Source organism: Tribolium castaneum, chromosome 3 (genome assembly GCF_031307605.1).
Source record: "Tribolium castaneum strain GA2 chromosome 3, icTriCast1.1, whole genome shotgun sequence".
NCBI classification, from domain to species: domain Eukaryota; kingdom Metazoa; phylum Arthropoda; class Insecta; order Coleoptera; family Tenebrionidae; genus Tribolium; species Tribolium castaneum.
The window spans coordinates 17890955-17916842 of NC_087396.1; the positions used below are offsets into that span (position 1 = coordinate 17890955).

General features: G+C 35.2%; 1 protein-coding gene and 1 non-coding gene across 4 annotated transcripts in view; one reads left to right on the top strand and one right to left on the bottom strand.

The window, feature by feature from the left end:
- Positions 1-25888, top strand: part of side-II (sidestep II) — a 142605-nt gene extending 116717 nt beyond the window's left edge. The window contains exons 8-14 of one of the 3 annotated variants that reach the window (XR_010333309.1): positions 1213-1343; positions 7170-7329; positions 13422-13721; positions 13776-14075; positions 24145-24377; positions 24568-24722; positions 24774-24913. Coding sequence is in view for 2 of the 3 variants with exons in the window: in XM_015982027.2 (XP_015837513.1) it covers positions 1213-1343; positions 7170-7329; positions 13422-13721; positions 13776-14075; positions 24145-24396; positions 24568-24722; positions 24774-24956 (1481 nt within the window). In the remaining variant the exon portion in view is untranslated. Of the gene's footprint in view, positions 1-1212; positions 1344-7169; positions 7330-13421; positions 13722-13775; positions 14076-23047; positions 23146-24144; positions 24397-24567; positions 24723-24773 lie in introns of those variants that run through there. The other 2 variants (XM_015982027.2, XM_064355350.1) reach the window with 2 other exon arrangements.
- On the bottom strand, positions 16547-16618 carry TRNAW-CCA (transfer RNA tryptophan (anticodon CCA)). Its single transcript has one exon. It is a non-coding gene; the product is annotated as a tRNA-Trp (tRNA).

A 25888-nucleotide genomic window follows, 5' to 3' on the forward strand; every position in this document is an offset into this window, starting at 1 on the left:
AAACAGGATAAGCGGTGGCCAATGATATTATTTTTTTTTAACGATAACGTAATTTTTTTTTAAATAAAAGTGAAGTGATTAAAATAAATATGTGCCGTAAAACCTGTTAGACATACAATTTCTAAGTCTTCCAAATATCGTTTGGATAAACAAAATTGTGCTTATGTACGAGTAAAAGTAATTTTTTTTAATTAAATTAAATACATACAGCCAATCAAAACACAACATTTTTACATGTAACGAATATTTATAAATTGGAAAAACATACGAGTACAGTGCGGGAGCGTTAGCGGGACGTAAATAGAACGGGAATTTATAAATCAAGCTTTTTATTTGTTACTTTAAGAAGAGTGAGAAACCCGTTTTATTTACTTTAACTGTACTCAATGGGCTATGTATACCTACCAATAAAAAACAGTATATAATCTCTGCATATACATTTTCTAATTATTTTCGCTTAGATTTTTGTTTTTTAAGTAATATATAAACAAAAGTGTAATAAGATATTAGATTTTAATTTTTTTTCATTCTTCTAAATAAAAAAAACAATATACTACCTGTTGTTTTAAAAACTGATTACTACCTATAAGTGGTTATAAACTCTTGCACGATTTCGTTCACATTTTGTTCTAATTAAAATTTCCAGTTTTTAAAAACCGTTGGCGCTGTTTTACGTTTTTCCAGCCGAATAATCACCTGTTCGTTCAAATTAAATCTTATTTTGTTCTTTACAAAGTTAAACTTTGATTCATTGTTACTAAAACTTTTCTCGTAAGTCGATAGTAATTTTTCATTTGGGACTTGGCTATAACTAAAGTTTCATTAGTGAACTTTTGAGGGAGGTTTTTAATTAGTCGAGTGTATTGCGAACTCAGTACCACAATCGCAGAAAAAGTCCAAGCAAGATTTCTGCGAGTTCTTGTGCAGCGATTTGTCCAGGATTAAATTAGTTTTTCCTGGATTTGCCTAAAAGATAATTGTACCTGTAGCAAAGTCCGAACAATGGCTTAGTTGCAAACGAGCTTTTTCATCGGGTGAAGTAGTAATCCCTGGAGTTGACGCTAGGTCGGGCCGGCCTTTCCTTAGAATCTGTTCATTTTCTTGGTCTATTGTTTATGAATCTGAGACAGAACACACAACAGTCTATCAATGATTTATATATCTCCGGGAGCAGTTTTTGCTGTCAAGATTGACAATGGCGTATTGTTTCAGACCCCCCGCAAGTGTCGCTCCATTTGGGGAGCACGCTTAATGCTGATGACATCAAGGAAGGCGACGACGTCTACTTCGAGTGTCGAGTTACCGCCAACCCCCAGTGGAGGAAACTCACTTGGCTGCACAACGTAAGTCGCAGGAAAATCACGACACTTGTACTCTTTTATTAATACTTCGAAATTCCAAAAACAATCAACAGCAACAAATACGCAAACTTTTAGAGATTCCATTTTTTTCGGATTGTAAACGCAAACATTTGTTTAATTCGCGCAAACTTTTAAAACGTGTTTTGAAAAATGTCAGCAGCATTGAAACGATAATCCTGAAACGTAGCAAAAAATATTAATTTATTTGTGAGAGAAATTTTAAACTTCCATCATCGATTATAACGATTGAAGCGAACGTGTTATCATGACAATGGAAGCAATACAATACCATTTTTTGCTTTTAACTAAATAAAGAAAAGTTTACAGCAGTAACAATAAATCGTTACTGAAACGGCTATCGTAAGTAATTTATTTTCGATATAAAATGACAATACCGGAAAATCCGTTCTAATAAAGTTACAAACGCCAGCTTTTAAAAATAGTACTTGTGTTGTTTGTGAAACTAAATATGAAGTGGATCCGAGGAGCAATAATTATGAGAAGGCCTCAATATGGCGGTTTGTGGTTCACCTCGTCGCTGGATATTCCCTTTGAACTCGAAAATTTAATAAAGAGCATCTGTTAGGTCCCGCATTTTTAATAAAAGCAAAATCAATATTCGTTACGTATGTTATAAAAATTCTGCTTATCAAAGCAAATTACTCCGAAAACGCTATATATCTTGAGACTAACAAGAAGGAACAAGCTATAAAAATAACGGAAACTATGCTGTAAGCTGTTTTAAAACGTCAAGAGCATCTGATGTCAATATGTTTCATCTTCGACCTTTCGACTGTTAAATCGCAAGTCGGGCCAGAAGCCTTTCCTCACTTCAAAAACTGACGGAACCGTCGATACGAGTTTGCGGTTGCGATATGACAACGAACATCTGCACGTAGATTATTATTATTTCAGAGAGAAAATGTTTGATGCTTTCGCTATTGGATCAATCACAAAAAGGATGTGTATTATCCGGTGTTTTTCCTGTCGTTAGAATTTATACTTTGAAATGGATGTTTTATTTCGGAAGTCTATGAAATATTGAAAAATCTAATCTCGAGCATCACATGCAGAACTCGAAATTTTTACGAGATTTATATCGCTGGGAGTGGCTTATCGTAAATTGTTAATAATCTCGGTAGAAGGATAATTTGTTTTTTCAAGAAGTTGCCTTCTCGGAAAAATATTAAAAGGAAATATTTGCCCCAGATGCAGCTATATTAAGTTAAAAAAATAACAGGCTACGTTGATTATTTTAAATTAAAAATTTAAGCAAATATACACAGGCCTCGGTCGCGCTCGACGCTTTCTAGACAAAAAAATTGCAATAGAAATTAGAGATAAGGATTCATTAAATCATTAGTGGCCGTGCAATCTGGAATTTTTCCTGCTTTAATAATTTTAGATAACGATCTACGAGTAATGATTAAATAAATTGGATACTAAGTAATTGTAATTCAATTTTTTTCTAATTTGTGTTAAAAATTTTACTTCACCAACGTTGCCCACTTCTGACATTCTGCACCATTTTCCATCCAATACGTGCTAAAACATCGCCGAAATATTGAATAAGCGGACGATTTTATCAAATTCGCCTCATGCATTCGAGCCAGTTTATGAAAATAAAATATTGACACTTTTATCAAATTTGTTCACACTTTTTACCCTAACTGTATCAATTTATAGTTTGCTATTTTTACAGTCGCTCCAGTATTGTCAACCTGACATTTATTTGAACCAGTTTGAAACAATTAATTCCCCAGTTTTTTGCCTCCGATTTACGTGGCTCTATCTCGGTATTAAAGCAGCTTTTTTTAGTCCACGTATAAATCGCTAAAGCGAAAATACGGATCAGGAGTTTAAAAATTACAATTTAGGGAATTTATGAATTTTCAACTTGACATTTTGTTTACATTTTTATCCGAGTTTTCGAGAGTTTTCAGCTCAAAGAATTAATGTTTTCAACGTTCCGACAGTAAATAAATATTTTGAAGGAAATCAAGTATTAAAATTGCTTCGTAATTTTGTTGTAATCCTTCTTGTGGTCTTGGCAATTTCTGTGGTGCTTACCTCTGATAGGATAAGACACGAGAACTATCACAAAAGATAAACAAAGTATATGAACTTGTATTATAAAATTGGGTGTACGTATGTAGCATATATTCGGGGCGCTTATGAAGATATCGATTGCCGGAGGCGTAAACATGTTTCGCGATTATCTCTCACTGAACAAGCATATGCGTTATACGAAAGCACCGCAGGGCGCTTAAAGACAAACAAGCGCACAACAAAGCATCACATCCAGAGGATAGGACGCCAAACAACGCCAAGATTAGCCCGTTTTTCTGGTGAAGAACCGATTTGGCGATATTTCCGTTTTTGTCATTAACAGTCATTAATCCCCGCGGATTCGACGGCGAGTCTATTTCTTTCATGGATGAAAAAAGCTCTGATTTTCAATTAAACAGAGTGCATAGGGTCCATTAGAATAATTCAGTGTTCCTCGCTTCTAATGGGGCATTTCAATTTCATATTCCCGCTTTAAAATATAAATCTACGAATTTATATTCGTGCTTTATGTTCTACAAAAATTAATAGGCCATTTTTCTTTCCGGAAAATCAAATAAAAATCATTACGTCGGCCAGGTCAGGGCTTTCTCGATTATCGGGTTTAGTGTATAACGCGAGGGTTATGAGCCGGCACAGAATCGATAGTCACAGATTGATAAAGGAGAGATGGGAAATTTAATGAGCTATGAACGAACAGAAGGAACGAATGATCCAGAAAGATGATGTCCCTCGCTGCGAGACAATGACAGACTGAATGACAATAATTGCAAAAATCTGCGAAACAACTACCTAGCTGTACAGAAATCTAAGAACACTCTAAATTTCCCAAACTTGCTGCAGTAAACTTCGTTTGCCAATTAGTCAGCAGTCTGATTTAACAACAACTGAACTTTCCTAATTACCTTGCAATAGTTACACTGTGTAATTTTTTCGATCGCAAAGTAACTGGGCCAATTATTGTGAAGTGACAAAGTTTACTAATTAGCATCGGCGAGATTGGTCAGGATTTTTTAATGAGTTGGGACAGTGGGAATGACCGCCAGCTGCATGTCTATGGTTCAATTTGTCGGCAGAAAAATGGGATAATTAAGCTAGCGGTGGTGGAAAACTTTTCCCCACGAAAACTCCATAACACGAGAAAGTTGAAGTAATTTTTCTGAAATTTTATGCTTTTGGGATTTGTTATAATGGTCGAGTTTTTTAATATGTAATAGTCAAATGTCCTTCGCCCTAATCGCATTTTAACGGCTATTTGAAAGGGGTGCGCTTTTGATAAACTCCGCATTTTGTTAATTATTGCCGCGGAGAACGAAACAAAGCATAAAGAAATTTGAGCAAATAAAAGCCGCGGCCGGGGGATCCATTCAGCTAAAGTAAACGGCTCTGAACTGTTTACAAGAAAAGAAATACAAAAGTCATACGGATATTAAAAACGGTATTATTACGGTGTAAGATTGATTTCAGGAAGTTTGCATTTTTTCTTTCAGTTTTCATTTAATAAATTACCTATCGGCGTCTTTAAAACTGTTTTCTTTTATTAAAATTGATGACCCTATTTACTGGGAAAATTTGCCGAGCTTCTTTCCTAAACCCTCTTCGCTCCCTGTTTTAACGGAACTGACAAAAACTCATTATGCCACAATTATGTTTTGCTGGATTTTTAGCTCTTCAAGCAGGCGAGATCATTACCTATTAGCGAAATAGAAATTTTTCGTGGAAATTTAATTACTTAAATAGCCAAGATTTTTCCTAATTTTATTAAAAACACCTTTGGAGCAAAATCTGTCTTATATCGACAGGACAATCAGCGTAATGGAAGCCGCTGCTTAGCCAAAGCTCCTATTTATTACCTTAGACGAGACTGTCGAAGTTAATTGTCAATACTTAAAGGGTTTCACCTGCAGAACTAGGAATTGTAGCGTTAAGTGTTCCTTTTATGAGGCCCCATTGTGATTTTACTATAATTACCCTGCTTTGATTAAATTTATGGTTTTATTAGAGTTTCTGTCTCGGAATATGATAAATGTGTCTGGGACCAAGAAACTGTTTTTCTTCATTCCAACAATCGGAAGTTTAACGAAGCTTCTGCGGAAAGAGGGCTCGGAATAAATTTTTGATCGTCATTTATGGGCGTTTGCGGCAAACGTGAAGACTTACGCCAAATTAAAAATAATGAAGAAAGGTTTCATTAAGCATTTACTGCAAAGCTGTAAAACTTGTTTAGTGCAATAAAAGAGAAGTTTAGTTGGTGGAATGGCGTTTAGTGGCTGTTGGCAACTAATCCGAGCCACCAAAGTAATTTTTTATTCTTCTCATTGTCGGCAAGTTTTACAGTTTTGCGATAATTGGGTAATTAAACTCTTCTTACTCTTGCGCAAACTTCCAACTTACGAAGTTTAACCTTAAAAAATTCAGTCTGTGTTAAAGTGTAAATAAACCCTTTCAATGTATGCGGGAATGCATTTAGCGTTACAGATCTATTCACAAAACTTTGAGTCAATAGAAGGTTTTGCCGACAAAGAGAGTGTCAACTTTACAACTTGTTGACAGAACGGGACCCACATTTATTTTACTTTTTATGCCTCATTCCGCCGCTTCTATCGATTCGGATTACCAGACCGAGAGTTGAAAATTTGGAACGAATTGCTTCAATTATTAAAATAAGTAGGTGCGAAAAAAATTTGATACTGAAAAATTCATAAGCTCTTAAAACTTCACTGCTTCAAAATATGCGCAACCCCCAACCTCTATTCTAAAATTTAAGATCCGTAAAGCTTTTAGTTAAGCTGCTTCGTTAGAAATTTATTGGGATATCAGGAAATCTGCTGCTTTAATGAATGAAAAACTGCAATTGGATGATGGATGAGGAGGAGCTGAATAACCCTCAGTATCGACAAATATTATCTCGTTTTGTCGAACTGATACCTGCTGAGAGGAATAAAAATTGCTTTGATGGTGAAGGGTATTGCTGCTCCCTCCCACTGAACCAATTTTCAAATTAAATGTGGCTTAAACTTTGACGTTTATACAAAGGGTTCTAATTAACAAAAACCGTAAATATAAAAGCAAAGGTTTGGTACCATTTTCTAGAACAAATGCTGATCTACGACAGCGAAGTAAAAACAAGTGTGCTTACATAATGAGCTATTTACTCTTGCATAGTTCCATTTACCTAAATCTCCCAACTCAACAAATTGTAGCAGTCTTCCGTCTAATAAATCTCCTTGCGGCGGTAATTGGTAACCCTCATTGCACCAGGGAGTCTGCGGTGGAATTTCTGTGCGCTCACGTCCGCCTTATCAAATGTATAAATATAAATAGTCTCCGCAAATCGAACGGCAATATTTATGGCGTTCTTGGGGTTTTTATCTGTAGCGCCGTTCCCAATTACCTCCCGCATGTCCGTGACTTTATCAGAGTCCATGACACGCGTTTCATCACGGCCGCCGGAAAGACGGATTATCTTTAATTATCTGAGACATCGAATGATGCCAGCTCCAATTGTGTCCCGACAAAACCCTACATCGCAAAAAACACTGTCACGAAAATGGAGACTTGTGATCAGGGTGTCGACGTTTCTCTCAAGAAGGGGATTATTGAGGCTTCCGATACAAGGAATTAATAAAAGTCGCGACTATTGATTATTAGCCAACTGCTTAACTCGTGGATATAATCCTCTGAAAGCGTTCTCTTGTATTCGGGCCCGGAACATTAACAGCAGAGCTTGTTTTGTTACAGGGCTTCGTACTTAACCACAACATGTCTGGTCGCATCATCCACAGCAACCAAAGTTTAGTTCTCCAAAAGGTAACCAGACAAAGTGCCGGCCGATATGTCTGCTCGGTGGTGAACAGCGAAGGAGAGACGCTCAGCAACGAGCTCAACTTTCGCGTACAATGTGAGTATTAAAAGTCTTCGATTCGGGGATAATTTAAACGGTCTTAACTTATTAGAAACCTTGTGTTTGAAAGGTTAAGCACTTGGGAAGTTACCAAACTTATTATAGATAGCTAAGTCGGCTAATAGACAAATGTAGTTTCCTCGGGTTGAAATTAATCTGATATAGACGATAGTTTGATGCATACAGGAGAGTTATAATAGCATAACCGCCAATGTATATGTTGGGTCTTAACGTTATTGATGGATTAGTATAGTGCAACATCGACATTTGCGATTAAGGCCGCTTGATCAGAGTTTGTGGTTTTATAATCTGAAATTATATCGCAAACTCGATTTTACTATAATTAGGTACTACACTGAAATTAACACATTAATAATTAACACAACATTTAGTGTTTGATTACCGCTTAAATTAACTGTGTCAAGACATCATCAAAATGGTGAGCAATTCTCGCAAGAATTACTAAAAAACGTTATTTTTTTTAACGTTCGCAGCTGTAAAAATAGACAGAAAGGAATACAAAAATCCAAATTCAAAACTGTAATCTATACCAGCTGAACCCTTGTCAAGACTTTTTTTTTCATTCTTAGAAATAGCCAGAGGTTCGCTGAAACTATAAGTAAATACGAGTCTACGCACAATGAACCAATAAGTACCACATTTTTTGTAGGCAAAACCATTTTTCTTGCTTTCCAAATTTGACACAAGTTTCAGTAATCTCTTTAAAGAGCCTACCAAACCCACAACAATTATTTTGAAGATTGTAGACACACTAGCGTTGTTTCAAATTGATTCTAACGAAATTTTATAATTCCATCACAAATTCTCGTTACACAGCGTTTTCCTTTTTATCTAAACAAGTCAAAATGCTTCTTCGCCTAATGTAATTCCAACTGCAATCAACATTCTTTTTTTTATTTTCACAATTTATTTTACCGAGTGATTAAAAACCGGCGCATTAACTCAATGGTGTGTGGTAAAGAATTGCTTACATAAAAGGTACATGTGTAAAAAGTACTTTTCTCTTATAGGTATTAATAATGTTGTTGCTTATTCCATAGATACGAGTTGAGGTAGCACATCTTTATTCTACAAGTGGTTACTATGATACATTCTTTCATTTAGTTATGGAATGTTTTTTATAAACAATTGTTAATGTCAAAACCGGGTATAAAAGTGTTTCATATCGCCTTAAAAGGGAAAATTGAGAAATTAGAATTACATTACGTACCCGGTTTTGAAGTAAGCAATACACATAGTTATATAAATTTCATCAATTAAAGACTTACAACAAAAATTCAATAGAATAAATTAGCTATTTGGTGATTTTTTTATCCTCCTTGGTGATTTTTTTATTTTGTTTCTTCTATCCTGTCTATTAGTGAAAAAATTTAACAAAAATTTCTCGATGTACCTATAAGAGAAAACGTTGTATTATACACGTAAAGAAAAGTTGGCATTATCTGCTAAAGATTCCTTTCTGAAACTCGTGCTTCGCACTCGTTTCATAAATCACATCACTCGCAGATAATGAACAACTTTTCTTTACATGTATAATAAACTACTATTGTATTTTAAAGTTATTGATAAATAACAAATTTTAAATAAATGATATGTGGTAACGTTGTCTAACTGTCGTGATGGCAATAGAACCTGATCAACAATAAAAATAAATTATTTTCGAAACTGTTACCAAGGAAATAATTCCCAGTGTTGGCACATCTACAAATTGAATTTTTTTTGATGAGTTTTAATTTTTTTTAATTCAAAAAACTATTAGAGTCTTATAGTAAATTTAAGAATAATTATTCATCATTTTGTTAGGGTACGATTACTTAGTGTGAAACATAAAAACATTAAGAAATAATAAAAACTGGAGAAGTTAACGTAATAAGTTTGTACCTCCAGATTTTTTAAAATATCGGGTGTATCAAAAGTCGCGGCTAGGTTCAGCTAGATAGAGCTATATAAAACACTATTTTCGCTAAAAAAAATTTACGGAATTTTTTGTTTTGTAAATAAAAACTGAAATCTAAACCAATAAACGGCAACGCCGTACAAGTACACCTATTTTTACACGTTTAGAAAAATATTAACCAAAAGTATTACCATGGTAACATTAGTAAATGTTGCTGCACTTTTAAACTGTTAGTTTAAACTAGAACTCATTTAAAAAACTGAAGGAAATGTTTCCCTGCAATTCTTTTTGAAAATATAGATAATAAATTTAAGATAATTTATTAAAAACAAAGCGAAAAGGACAGCTTTTCCTACAATTCCACATTACAGTAAGCATTTTTGCAACTTTTACGAGCTGCTGCATCCTTAATTAAGAAGCAATAATTTATGTTATTATTTTTTTGCGGCCACTAGAATTCACTCTCAAGAGCTTATCCGCGACTTTTGACACACACGATATGACTTTTGGAGTTTTTTCAAGATTTTTTCCGTAATCTACACATGCTTTTCAACAACGTGACACTGAGTTGGTGCGCCAGTTTTTGAGCACCCTGTAAAATAGATTAATATGTGAGCAGTTTTTCCACTTTTCCTTCCCACTTTGGTTGTTTTGTCCACGCGTCTGAGCTCATTCCGATCTTTTGTGTCGCCTGCTTTCGATCCTGAAGGAGCTTTGAATGTATTAAGATAAACTCTATAACTGAAACAGCAAAGGTAAGACAGTAATGACTTCTTTCCGCGTCTATTCAAGTCTCCGATAATCATTTCTGCGTCTATTTGCATGTTGTTCCCGTCTCGTTTGTAGCTGTCTATTTAAAATAACGAGTAGAGGTGCTACATCATTAGGGACATCACATGAGCCATTCACATGGTTGTTTGGAAAAATACGTCACCGTTCCTTTTGTATAATGCAATCTTCATCGACTTCTAATGAACGTCGCGCTGTTTCGCCTCGTAAACAAGTGTTATCTCAAATTGTCTCATAAAAAGAAATTGTACGCCGCTTTGCGACCTACTTTGATACGATTCAACTTATGGTTTTTACATTTTTTCACCTAAAATTAGCCTGTTTGTAATTACTGCGAGTATTAAACAGTTTACGTAAACCATTAAATTTATTTCGAAAATAATTCAATACTGTGCGAACTTGACAAATTGAATTTCTGTTCAAGACGTGTAGCTGAGGAACAAATTGAAATCGCGTCACGTGTGGACATTTAAATAGTTTCGGACTCAATTTAAATCTTGAATTTTTACCAATTTTTTGGATTTACTTCAAACCTCGAACATGAATCGAGCTTTATTAGTGTCCTGTAAGATTACAATTCTGCGTGTCCCTTGCCCGAATTAAACCCTTTTGTCAAACCCTATATTATTTACCCACACATTATCATGGAAATATCTCGCAGCGGCTGGACAATTCGGTTAACGACTCTTCGGGCCAGGTAAAAACGAATTTAAATCTCTGCCACCGTGAATATTTATAAAGCAAAGTGTAGTTTATTTAGTAGAGGAATTATCAAGGGATAACAAACTGTCGTGGTCACGGTAATACATCACTTGTGTTGTGACGGCCAGACGCCTCCTGGGTCCGCAACGGGTTCTGGGACACGGCCGAATGCGGATACCCTAATGGACCACTCTATAAAGATAATAAATGAAAGAAGATGAAATAGCCGACAACGCCGATACCGCTATCGGGATATCGGCAAGGGAATTTGCGCCGACAATTAAAAACTACGTATTGGACCCACAAGTGGCGCAAAAACAATACACCTTTTGCAAAAATTCAAATCCAAAATCGGAAAAAATCACTAAAATTGTGTTACAATTTTGGTGGATGCGCCGGGTCAAAAGTATATAAAGCTTTGTACACTCAATTCAATTCACTGTTGAGCATTTTAAGCATGATTTGATGTTATTGTTATGTGTTATCAAAATAAATTTAAGTATAGAAATAATAATTAACTTCTAATAAATTGTGGGAATTATTCGGCAGTTTCTAAAAACTTAATTCATTTTTCGTATAAGATAAATGGAGTCTAATTAGCAAATAATATGATTAAACTTACTGCAAAAATTACCCAAAACTTTTTGTTTTAACAAAAAAATTGTTAAGATTTAGCTTGCTTTTATTCATCAATGTCTAACTTAGACCTACTCTGGAGGCCAGAGACACACAACGGTATGATTGGTTTCTAGACGCCTTTTAGTGGATAGATTAAAATTTATCTGCCTTTATTTTTAGTAGTTACTTATTATACAGGGTGTCTCACCTAAGACTTTCGAGCCTGATATTTGAGATATTTGTCAACAGATTTTTATGAAATTTAAAATGCAAATATTTTAGAAAATAAAGATTAAAATCCAATTAATGCAACAACTCAAGTCTTAAAAACATAATTTTTACATGCTTTTTAAAAATTTTAAATCATTTAAGACTTATATTAAAAATTGATCGTCAATAAAAAAATTTGTAAGAAAAAAATTCATTTTTAAAAATCGTTTTTGCAAGAATTAATGTCTCCCAAGTTTTTTTCCATGCAAAACAATTGCATGGAAAAAAACTGGGGAGACATTAATTCTTGCAAAAACGGCTAAAAGACTGAACAACTGAAAAATTCAAACATTTAAACATTCAAGAATTTGGAAATATTTCGTACATTGCTGGTTGGATTCTCTTCAAAAACCCTGGATTACAGCCATAACTATTTCTTCGTTTCTAGTGACGTGTTTTGTCCTCACTCGATTTAGTTTATGTACGTTTTTTGTTTTGGGGCGATAGGAAAAAAAGTGATTAAAGTGAAATAAAAGCGAACAGCAAAAAATTCGAAAACGGGTGGTTTACCCTTTGTTGTTGGCGTCGTGGGCGAGTAGAAAACAGCTAAAATAGCAAAAATTTTTGGTGTATACTCTTTTAAGCAAAATATTGAAGATTGACTAAAGTATTATTTCATGATAACAGAAGCTGGAGACAGAAAATGATTAGTCTGCACTAAAATGCAAATTAAGGTTTCTTCGGGTATGTGACCATACATTTTACTGCATTTTACTGCAGACTAATTATTTTCTCCAACTGGATTGTTGTAATGAAATATTACTTCAGTCAATCTTCACTATTTCGCTTGGAAAAGTATACCAGTACAACACGTGTGTGTCTTCACGCTCGACACTTGCGTACTATCCTTTTTCCCCCCAAAATCCCCCATTTTTGGCGCGCGTTAAAATAAAATTTAGAAATGACCGCACACCCTAAAATATTGATCCAAAATAAAATAAAATAATTTCATGGTGGAACGAAACATTTTTTGAGTCTTCAAATTATTACCGATTCTTTGAACTTTAAATTTTATGAAGGCTTCATTTGAATAACATTTCACAAAGAGTCCAACGATACTTTCCACAGGCGAATATTGTTTCCGTTTTCAACAACACAAAAATTTCTGCCACTGTTGTATGTTTTTTAAGTAATTTGACCAAATTAGTACAATTGTATTTTTTTATAGCGCGCACAGTTTTGAGAGATTTCTTCAGTGGTGCACGAATTGCTGCTTAGCAATGTTTCACCAACTGTTTTAAAATTACATTTTTCAACTTGAGGTCATTTTTTTGCTTCAATCGTCTTAAATGTGTGCATTCTAAATTTCATAACAACTCGTTGACAAATGATTGAGATATTAAGCTCGACAGTCTTAGGTGAGACAGGCTGTGTAACCGAAATTTCGCATCGGGTGGTCTCGAATGTTATGTCTAACGGGGGACTACTGTACTTGCAAAGCCATGTCGGAAAAAATCTAGCAATGGAACTTTGTATTTGTCGAGTGGTGAAACTTTTCTCTCTGAATGTATTTATCTTGGAAAGCTTATTCAATATGCTATCAATGATCCTTGGAGGATCAACAGCCCGACCAGGTAAACAATGGCGGTTATAAAACCAACAGCGAAACTTATCTCTGCCTTTCCCGAAAAGATTAGGGCTAAGACCGGTGCTATTAGTGACCGATATAGCTTATTGATTGCACACAAGGGCTCGCAAGAGTGCGAACCGTTGCCGAAGGATAGTAATCAAAGCTCGTAGCAAAAAACTCCATTTGTTATTGGGTTTTCACTTAAGACGACTATTTTTTCAGACGCTCCAACTTGCAAATTCGATAAATTTCTGGTGGTGGGGGCTTCCAGAGGCGAAAGCGTGGACATCGTCTGCGAAATCGAGTCGGACCCTCCCGCTAAGAGCTACCGGTGGAAGTTTAACAACTCGGGAGAGACGCTCGACGTCGCTGCAGAACGCTTTGCAAAGACCAGTAATGGAACAGTGAGCGTTCTAAGGTACACACCAGTGTCTGAACTGGATTACGGGTCATTATCGTGCTGGGCCATCAACACGGTGGGCCATCAAGTTAATCCCTGCGTTTTCCAAGTTGTTGCAGCAGGTTGGTCGTTTTCGGGTAGTAAGTTTGTGGATTTTTGAAGTGGTTTGTTGACAGGCAAGCCGTTCCCCGTACGAAACTGCTCTTTGTCTAACCAAACGAGCAGTTCGGTGGAGGTGACATGTCTCGCTGGCTTTGACGGCGGTCTTCCGCAACACTTTCTTCTGGAGTTGTACACGGCAAACTCGCTCGTTCCGCGCTACAACATGACGTCGTTCCGAGACCCGGAGTTCTTCCTCGACAATTTAGAGCCAGATGTTACCTTCCGAATTGTTGTTTTCGCCGTCAACGCGAAGGGACGCAGCCAGGGAGTGGTGCTGGAGGAAGTCACCTTCACTGACGCCGAAAAGCGGACAGGTGGGTATTAAAAACGCGAAACAATCCGTTATTGATGACGCAAATGACCGTGCCTATCTCCCCGGAACAGGAAGACTAATCGGTATAGAAGTGCGGAATAACACCCGACGCTTGCAATTCCTGCATAAGAGCTCTAATCTAAAATCAATCCTGCATAGGTAATTCTGGCCGATAATTGCTTTCGAACGGCCGACGGATTGTGATAAACTCGCGCACAATATGAGATTTAGACGAGAGTTATGGAACGCATTTGTTACTTTTGCGCGGCAAAAGAGTTGACCTCACGCGATATGTTTGTCGCCTCTTATCGCGGATATGTGAACTGACGGCAAAAATCACTCTTTCTCTCAAATAAATGGCGTTTTTAAAGGAACGCGACTTTTTTCCACACCACAAACTTATTGCGATTTACATAAGAGTGATACGATTCATTTGAGACGTCCGTTATTTATTACACCGATTAGAAAATTCTACACACGGTTTAAAAAATTGCATTATTTTCTGGCAATCACGCCTCGAAAGTTGGAAGGAAAAGGGTGTGGTCAGAGTTCTAGCGAGAACAATTACACAGTTTAGTCTTATCGCCCGTCCCATTATATTCAAGTTCCATTCAATTCCGGCGGGTGTCAGAATCATTCCAATACAATTCAAGATGGATGGTTCCGCTACGATTTACGGGTCCGCCCTTTTCTCTAATGCAAATATCCTGTCGAAGATATGTCCGATTCGGAGATATAAACCGTCAGAAAAATTATAATCATGACGCTTAAACGCACCAAAGGTGGGAAATCCAAGATGGAACTCACTTCATCTATCATTTAGGCTCCTTCATTTTTAACTGCCGAGATACAGGCATCAATCTTTATTAATAATGAATCAACAAGACAAGTTGTACAGTCGCCATCAAATAATATTCTGAAAAGTATAATTTTTTTTGCACTAGAACCGTCGTTTCACAATTTACAACTGGCAGAATTAAAATGTAACGTTTTAAAATCAGCTTTGTAGTAATTTAACTTTTATGTAAAAATTGCATTCGCAAAGAGACAATAAAATTTTAAGCGAAACTAGAATATTAATAGAGTATTTTATGCTTTAAATATTAAAAACTGACGTTCTTAATATAGTGGCTTTTTTTCCCTAGCAGAATAAGCAAAAATTGTAAGTCGGCCTCGTCAATTGACTTACGTGGCAAAGAGACGTTTGGATAAAACGCCAAGGTTTACTGCCTATAGATACACTGCGACCTCATGAATTTTACATGGCGACTTCTAATTAAGAAAATATCGCCGGCGATTCATTAATAAAAGAGAGACGGCTTTAAATATTTAATCAATGGAGGTTTCAGCACACGAAGCGATCCATTTTTTGACGGTAATACGTGGTGTAAGTTTATTAAAACCAATTTCGGGAAACTGATACCTAGTTTACTTTATCTACTTAAATATTACATTCATGATTATATTTTATGGTTTATTTTAGAGACGTGTTTGAATCATAAAAATGTTGAATAAAATTTTATAGAGACTTTTACATCTTTTGTATGATCATATAGAATGATTTCATTCGTGTTACTTCGGGGCACATTTTACAGGAATATAAGAAAGTAGATATCTACTTTCTTTGTATTGGATGATGAAGATTTACGTCATGAACAATTTTAGAATTTTACAACTCCGGCTCATAAATAGCGAATTTTTATATTTTCGGAGGATAACAGATGAGAATTCCAAGTTCGCTTGCACCTTTCAGTAAATTTGATCGAAGTTGGGTGTGAAATGGAAACGTATTTTAATAATTTTAAATATAACTTTGCACTTAAGTTAAAATTCTAGACGGAGACTAGAATATATTCTGCATGACTAGTGCAAGGACGATGTTTTATGCAAGTTACACGGAAAGAGGCTTAACGGTGGTAATAAACTGGCACAAAATGTATCATAGATAAAGGAATATATTCAGTACACAATGTAGCATTATAAGAATAGGAGAGTTTCTGAAAAGTGACTTTAACCAGATTTAAAAATTCTAAAAATAAGACACACCACAGCCTTCGGCAAATAGATCAAGCGACACCACGGCTAATATTGACGTCTATCTCATATCACGTTAATAATGACATGACTCATCACTTAGTCTTAATGAATTTGATGCTTAATAATGTAGCAGAATCTATTTCGGTGGGTACCTGAAGCCACGTCGTAGGAAAAAATCAATAAACTCGCCCTACATCAACGACAATAACGTTATGCTTTCATTCGGCCACATTTAATAGAAACCTAATACGAGTCCAAGAAGACTCTTAAGACTGAATTGCCAATCCACTCTACGGCTTATTATTACCGAAATTTCCGAACCAAAATAATAAAAATCGGATTAAATTGATCCACCAGCAGTATTATAAAGTCTTGCTACTGCTCATGCACCGAGGTGTTTTATTACGATGTAATAACAGGGAAAAAAAACACCTCTGACCCCGACGTGATTTGAACACGCAACCTTCTGATCTGGAGTCAGACGCGCTACCGTTGCGCCACGGAGTCATATTTATTTCAACTACTGAGCCGTGTTATTGTCGCCGATAGTCATTTATAATCGAGCTAATGTCCTCTTTGGTGAAGGCTAAATATAATTTATTTCTTGCTAATTGAATAAGTGAGGGCAATAATTATTGAGCGTGACTGTTTCATTCGCTCATTGATTGCGAGAGCTGGTGCATGGTGAACTTTCTCAGTGACTAACAACAGAGAAGAGAACAAAATTCCTTTTTCAAACTAGACAATTAAAATTGCTGAAAATATTCCATTTTTATTAAGGTTTTGTAATACAAGATTAAAAACATGTTAATTCAAGTGTGGAAAGTCAAGACAAAAATGTTTACTTTTTTCGTCAAAAAACTTTATTTTGGATTTAAAATTTGTTTGCTCGTTTGTCTCAAAGTTTGTAGCGTTTTGCAGGAAACATGTTTTTTAATTTTTTAACATTATTCAGCGTAAACTACAAAATTAATATGTATAAAATGATTTAGGATTTCTCTATGTATGGTAGGAGTAGAGTTACAGCGGTGGAAGTAAACATTTTTTTAGCATTCTTATTTTAAACGCAAGCCTCTGTCTGTTTTAAGTGCTTTTAAAATAATAATATAAAATTATTTTTTAATAATAAATATTGTTAGAGGTATTAGAGATATTTATACAGCGTGTTAGGGAATGGTTCAGCAAAAATTTGAAGGTAGACAGAGAATGACAAGACCAATCGATTAAGTAAAATTTATGTAAATCAAAAATGCATAGCTTTTCCAAAACATCGACCGAAATTAAAGTCTCAAATTTTGAAAACTGCTGAAATAGAATTGTAGAAATTAACATAAATTTTAATATTATTGACAAAACAGCAAAGGTAAATTAATTTTTTGGTCCACTACGTTATTCTTCTCTTTCAATTTGTATTTTGTTATTAAATCTTATGAAAAAGAAATATTTTTTGCCAGAACCGGGATGCGAACTCCACATACAAGTAAACATGCTAGTCATAATTTTGAAAATTTCTCAAAACACCCATGCGCCACTATTTCCATTTTGTTTAATAAAAAAAATGAACTGCTAATAAACTACATAAGCCTCCCAGTGGCTCTCAACAGGTGGGTTTAACAAAATTTCTGAAGAAAGTACAGACTTTTTTGAAAAATGATATAAGTGTTTAACTCGTCTGATCATGACAAATTCACATTTGAAATATTGCTAAGTTATTTCCTAGCACCCTGTGTACAAAGAGAATTGCCCAGAAATTCCATTTTAACGGACGAAACACTGCACAAATTTTTTGATTTCATTTTCAATTTTTATGAACAGTTTCAGTAGAAGTGAATTTTTCTTTATGGGAACTTATTTCCAGTCAAACTGACTGCAACATATAATTGGAGCGATATTTGTAAAATTTGAAATACGAGCAGGAAAAGAAATATTTACAAATTGGTGACGGACGTGATACAAAAAAGATCTCGCAGTATTATCGACAATCGTTATAAAATTTTGGTAATTTAAAAGGAACTAATTCCAACAACCTATAACTTTCAAGGGAATTATGACTATGGTTACCGTTATTCTAACTAAGAATAATTACAATAGAATAGAAAAAATAAAAAATTTAATTTGGAATTAAACCAATTTTAAAAGCTGTTATTTACTTTCCATTGTCGAGAGTTAAATTAATCGCAAATTTAAACTTGATTGCAATTAAAGCGGACTTTGATTTAAAATATGTTGTTTTATTTGGAATTTTATTAGAAATGAAGTGGGCAAAATTCATTTGTTAGGCGATATTTCGCTAATAACATTTTTTATGCAGGTTTAGGATATTGTCAGAGTAGTCGCAAATTTGCCGTTTATTAAATTACCGTTTGAAAAATTTCATTTTGCAGTCGTGTCCGAAAATACCCGAATTACCATGACAAATTCCCTGTCCCGTCACAACACACGTTATCGATTGAAAATTCTTGTTATTTTATTGACATTCCGTGTGGTTTAACGTGAGCGTTTCCCTCTATACCCATACATAATATCGGCTTAACGATAATTTTATATTTGAGTGTAAAGTTTGCCGATCGCGGAGATCCAACTTTTGAGGGCGGCAAGCCGTCGGAAAATGCTTCGACGTTTAAATATTTCACCTTCGTGAAAATTTCAAACAGGTATCGTTGAGAAAATATGTGATGATCAAAGGCTTACCAGACGTCGATTCGAATGATGCCGAATGCATACAAATTTATTTATATTACATTCGGAGGTGTACAAAGCCGGCGAACTTGTTTACCGTATCGATATTCTTTGAGTTATAATCATTTCTTTGATTACTCGACGGAAAATGGACTCCTTTCCGCATTTCCAAACTCACAGCCCGATGCTCAAAGTGGCCACTTGCCGACTTATTAATTTTAAAATTCTTCGAACCGCTAGAAAAGTTCTAGCGAATAAATTTCTGCAACGGTTCGTTACTTCTGCAAATTGTGGTCGAGTCCATCTAACTTGCATATAAACCCCATTTTCCCTTATTGCACGACTCCACATGAAATTGGCCGGAAGGTGGGCTAGCTATCTGCCTAGTTGCTCCAATTTAGAGTCGAAGGCGAGACTGCATCGTTCAAGATAGTCGTGATAAGAGCTACAAGTCGTGGCTCAACCCTTAGGTAAAAACGTGCCTCGCTCCGGTCACTCCTTATTACAAAATTTGCAACGTCAGCCAAACGCAAGCGACCGGAAATCATTTTGACACATAAAGCATAAATACCCGGAAATACCCGGAATGCACTTCCTACGAAAGACTTTCCGTCTCGGCGCAATTAAATTGCTCCAGTCGGGAAAAATAAATAGGTAAAGTAGACGCGCTTAAAATGAAATAACAAATATAGTGGCAATCCAATCACCGTAATCTAAAAATGGTCGGGGTGGAAATTCAATGCAGGAAATCCAATAGAATAGAGACCACTCCTTTATTGGCACGCTCGGGAAACTATTTATATTCGCCACTACAATTTCTGCCTGTTTAACTTAACTTGCTTTCTTTCGACTTGAAATATTTCTCAAGAAGTGCGCTAAAGTGAACTTTTTTCTGTTTCGCTCCCAGACACGGCTTATGGCCAAGGCAAATGTAATTTATTTTTTGTCTAAAGTATCGTAACATCAAGTACCCATACCTTCTTAATATGTTTCAGGGCGGTTATGCTTGTTTTGTTGTGAAATTATATCTACCTACTCCTACAAAACATACATATTTACGTTCACCTCTAATTTGCTTTGTTAAAGCAATACTTTTAAGCTCTCGCTTGTTTCCAACAAATATTTGCCGGTTATTTCTTTGCTAGAGCGAATCTCAAAATTTACGAAATTTTTCGCCCCTTATTAGAAATTCCGTTCATGCGGATAAGGGTTTGTGACGTAAATAACAGTTGACAGGTGCGTTTATGCGGGTTACGATGTGATTATAAGGCATTAGGAAGCAACGGTCCCGTTCTTATTCCAGTAAGTTGAGGGTAGTTCTGGTGGACTATCAGTGGTTGTGTTATTTCCGATGGCTATAATGAAACCTTTGGTGCGCTTCGCAGCAAATCCCATTATCACCGGAATTCTTTATCCCATTGTTATCGTGATCCGGGATTATTTAAAGTGCGATGGTCTTATTAACGAGCCATTTTCGACCGCCGTTATTATCATACGGTTATTAAATTTGTTTGGTAATAGATACTTATTTCCGGGAGAGATAAGCGTGAATTTTGGAATTATGCAAAGCTGAGAACGAGCCGCCAACATTAAATAGTATGTATGGTTGCAGCAATGACTCGAAAAACAAACTTTATTAATTAGACTCGATTTTTAGTAATCCATTACGTGACAAAGACAAGTCTGTGTTCGTCTCTATTTTGTAATTTATGATATGTGCTTTTTCATATAATATTTATCACGTTTTATGAATTAAAGGAATAAGCGTTTCGATCGTGTTTGCACAGAGGATAACAACTTTTTATGTGTTTACTTTCAAACTAAATATTAAGGCTTTCACGAGTCACAAACAGGATTTTAACTTGAAAGAAAAAATATTTCTAGTAGTTTTGTTCACTTAAGACATTTTAATCTTGTAAAACCATCAATCCTTTCCTAAAGGCCGTCCGCAAAGGTCTTTGGCAGGGTTCCTATTGTTTGTGAACTCTTCTTGCTAAGTTTTATTGCAATAGTTTGTAAGTAAGTGGTAAGCTTCCGCACTAGCGTCTTTAGTTTCAAACAAGATGTTTTTTACTATTCCAACGTTTAAGACAAAAAGACGAAAATAAAAACTGTATTTTTATCAAAGAGTGAAATCCATAAATTTGATAGGATTATAAGCCATAAATTTCGAGATAATTGTATCATTGCTTTTGAAGGTTTACCCGAATAGTACACGTTCTACTATTATTTTATTACTAAGCTATCAAAGGTGAAAAGTTATTGACTTACCTCACGTATTTAGATAGACATAAATTTGGAAGTCGTAAAAATAGAAACGAATTCTTAATTATAATTTATTGAAGTTATTGCTAAATTTAGTTCTGCGTAATATGTCTGACGATTTTCAGTTCATACTTGTAGATTAAAAATGAATTACGATCTAAAGATGATACAGAAAAGTTCAAAGTTCTAAAATTATTTCTACGACACAATTACGCTAATAGTATACTAAGTATTATACTACAGTAATTAGAAACTAGCATAGTACGCAAAATGAACCGTAGATTCCGCTGAAACTAACCGTTTTGCTTTAAGACTTTTAGTTTTCGAGTTATAATTTCTATGTAATAAAATTTCACCACAATAGGACCAACTTCTTTAAAAGATTTTAAATAAAGAAACGAGTTTCAACGCTTTTGTTAAGACGAGGTGTTGTGTGAATGTGTTGTTATCCTTAAGTTATTGTTAATTCCATTTTTTAATGTTTACTTCCAAGAATTTGAACGAGTAAAAAGCCTGATGATATTTGTTATATAGGCAGTCCCAAAATTGGCGAATTCCGTGTTCAAAGCTTTGTATTGTAGAGAATCACTTCGGTAGTCCAACTGTGGAGAAAATATTTTGTAGGAGTCGGGATTTCTCCACAAAGATACATTGATTTGAAGGTGCACTTCAAGTTCACTACGAATAACGTTTTCTTCAAATGCAGTCTAAAAATTTCAGTCATTATTGTTATTTATGGTGAAGATGATTGTGGAAAATAATAATGTGAAACAATTTCTTGAAAAATTAGCTTTGTTTTGGAAAAATTGTTTTGCAATTTTTGTAAAATGAAACGACAAACTACACAAATTTAAGATTTTTATACTACGACATAAAGCTAATTTTTTGAAAAATAGTTTTACATTATTGTTTTACACAATCATCTACACCATAAGTAACAATGAACACTGAAATTTAAGCTTGCATTTGCTTTAAAGAAAACGCAATTCAAAAAGTGTACCTTTGTGGGGAAGCTCCCAATCCTATTTTTTTACATTTGGACGAATGAAGTGATTTAGAAAACATTCAGAAAATGTTTTACTTTTTCTTATTTGTGGAGGTACTACTAAAAATAGCTGACTAACCTCAAATTGTAAGTTCTTTTTTTGGTCTCGAACACTTAGGAAACCTCGATAGCCTCGGTTTCCCAATATTGCATTCTCGAGCAAGAAAAGTGCACTTACAGTTAACTTTTTTCAACAAAAAAAGAAAGGTTACGGCCGGACCTGATAAAGAAGTTGAGGACGAAATGAATTTCTTACCATTGGACGTTTTAGAAACAAAAACAGCAAGACATATTAACAGGTCTCCAAAAAACGCCCTACAAGATTTTAAAAATAGATAGATGTACGTTGGGGCAAAGTTGTAATCCTTGTTAGAATGAGAAAAAACAAATGCGGCTTATTGCCTTTAACTTTGGACTAGTCTGCAAACAGAGAACTAGCACAGACCCAAAAAGATTAGCTAAACCTATGCTTAGCTTAGGACTTGGTAGTAGTGTTGCCACTCTCTAGGGCAGTGACCATGAGGACATTGCTAAAAAAAATTACAAAAGACACAGGACTAAGGATTAAAGAATGTGGGATATTTATATGTTATGAATACCCATATTTGGCGGCAAGTCCTGACGGTTTTGTAAAGCATACACTAACTCACTTATTGAAATAAAGTGTCCGTACACTATCGCCAAATTGGGAATAACCATAGAAGAGACATATCAATTAAAAAAACTTAAATACTTAGAACTGGAAAATGGTGAAATAAAGCTAAAACGAAACTACAATTATTATTACCAGATACAAGGGCAGTTAGCAATAACCAAAAACCAAAAAAAAAAACAAAAAAAGGAATTTTGTTGTTTTGTTGTTTGGACCCCATTAGAAATCCAAATTGAAAAGGTTATTATTTTGTATAAAAAGCTTTACATACTTTACTGAGTTTGTTTCCTTTTAGATCAAAAGTAACGAAGAATTTTGGATCGACAAGGTGCTACCGAAATTTAAAAATTCTTATTTAAATGTAATGTTACCAATAATTATTAAAGGATAGTTTCGTTGTAAACTGCGTCTTATTGTTCCCATCCGTTAGGTAGTGTGTCATTAGCCGATAAGTATCTACTTTTGTTTTTCAAAAAAAAATGATCTCATAATTTCTTTAGACGTTAGTATTTAATATTATTAATAATATTAATTGATTGCATCATTATAATAATGATATTATGTTTAATTACGTCTTTCATTATCAGATACTGTAATGGACAGTGACAATAATATCAATATAAATGTTATTCTATAGTTAAACACATCTAAAACGGTATTAAATAGTGTCACATTTTCGATTTCTAAACAAAAATGAATTTCGGGTAGCGGTACGAGACAAATCATAAACTCTTTGTAGTGACATTATTCCAACTATACAATAGTAGTAAAAACTGGTTGGGGTTTGTGTTAGTGTCACTTGTATATTTCTACCAATAACGGAACTATTTGGGCATAGGTCCGGAAATTTGTATTTCTGTCTCTTTTTTTTTGTGAGACACTCCAGAAGTATACGTACCACCCACTTGAAATCGGGATTTTAGCAAAATTAGGGAAGTTGATCCTATCGTCATAAATTTTATTACAATTAGTCAGACTTCAAAAAATTTTTATTATAATTTCTTTATAAAAAAATCATAAATGCTAATGTGAAGTGACTACTACAGTTTCATAATTTTATTGTCTTATTTAACCTTAGATTTTGATCATGCTTGAGCTATAAATTTATTCCAAAAAATTTTTTCAAAAAAAAACCCAAAACATCACCGAAGTATTACATGTATGTCTAAATTGTTTTTGACGGGACACTGAATGATTTTGTAACTACTTTCCCTTATGTGACCCCTAACAACAAGCCGACTAAGGAATTTGAACAGCACTGTTTAATCCTTAACTGTATAAAAAAATTCAGACACATTATGACGATTGAAGAAGTTATTTAAAGAAAAAAAATATCTAAAAAAAAGTCACGAGTTTAAAAAAAATTTCAAATTAGACATTAATTTTTTCCAGCTTCGGACGGCGACTTGCCCTTCTCCCCCATCCTGGGGATCCTAATCGGGGCCACCCTCACCATAATCATTGTGATCCTCGTGGTGATAATTAGAGTCCGGAGGTCTCAAAGCCAGCCCGAGGTCACAATAGAGCAAAAAGTATTAGGTGCTCCTCACCACAACACAATGTCTTCTGCAAAGCCACTCTTGAGGAGCTCCTCTCCACGTGACACCGACGAGAAGGATCCCGATGTAATTCCCGCTAAATACGGTAAAGCTTGCTTTTGTACCGGCAAAATAAATCTTCGCATAATTTCGTTACTCTATAAGTAACGCTTTTGTAAGACGCAGCACGATGCAATTAAATATTCATAGCGGTTTGTCGCCCATTCCGTTTCATCTGGTGTCAAAAGCAAGCGCTTGAAGCCGAAATTTTTTGCAGGCTCTCCCGACGGAGAGTGTGCCAGGAACCTAGGGTCGCTGAACGGTCCCCAAAGTCTTCCTCTGGGCTCCCTTGCGACGTCTCCGAATTACGCTCAGACAGCTGTTCCGGGCCCCCAATGGGTCAGTCCCGTCGCTCCCACCACCGAGCCGATGGTATTCCGCCCCAATTCCCCCAAAACCCAGACTGTCAATAATCTGTTGCAGTATCATCTGTATAATAATCCTGTGGCGATGGTGGGCACGTTTTCTAGGGATTCCAGGCCAAAGGAACTTCGTTTAGGAAACGGAAGCTCGGCCACGCTTCAAAGGGCCACAGATTTGGAGTTAAACGGATTAGCCATTAAAGAGAGACTGATGGCGAACCGGCTACCGGAGAGTTGTGTTTAAAACAAGTGTCTTTTGTATCGTTTGGTCGTACGCAAAATTACTTTAAGGACCGTCCAAAGCGTTACGGCAATGGCGAGGGGACTGCATTTAACAAAAAACACTACCATATCACTTTGCCAAATTGTTGCCACCAGTCAACTTTGGACACTGGATAAGTACTGGTGGCAATTTTTTCCGATTTTTTAAACCATGTTCCTCGCTGCATCCGACTTTCCGCCAAACTCGCCAACTGCCGTTGCACAAAGAGTTATCGTTTTCTAAATGTAAATTGTGTCTAAAGATAGACTGAGTTAGCTAAGCGATGTAAATATGTTTAAATCTGAGTGTTCGTGTTATCGGTGGAAGAGTGGACACCTCATACAGACAATCCGTAGCTGAACCTAACTAAATTTCTATGAAGACTTGTAAATATCATTGTTGCATATCGTGCAGATGGTTGGTTGTTTTGTAACCAGTAACTGAATGCTTTTTGATAAAAAATTAACATACGAAATAAGTGAAACGAATTTGATTATCTAGAGTGTTCTATTGCTCACATTTTGCTAGAAAGTTTATCTCGTTTATCACCAAATTGTTTGAGTAATTTTGTTTGCCAAAATTGGCGTGTCTTCCATGTCCCTACGGTTTGATTTGAGTAGAGTCGGACAATGTGAACAATAAAACCGCAATGAGGATGAACAAGGAATAAGTGTTTTGTTAAATTTTTGAGAAACTCGATTCGTTTCTGTGTACATGTAGATATCAAAAAATTTCAGTGCATATCGTTACTTCATATCTTTTAATGAAATTTCGAGTCGGTTATTTTCTGGATGCACTTGTTGCTATTGTACTACTTAAGATAGTCATAAGTAAATATTGTGATATTTTATGTAGGCTAAACCCATGTATTTAGGAAACATATTGTAGAAAAAACGATAATAAATGTATAAAAA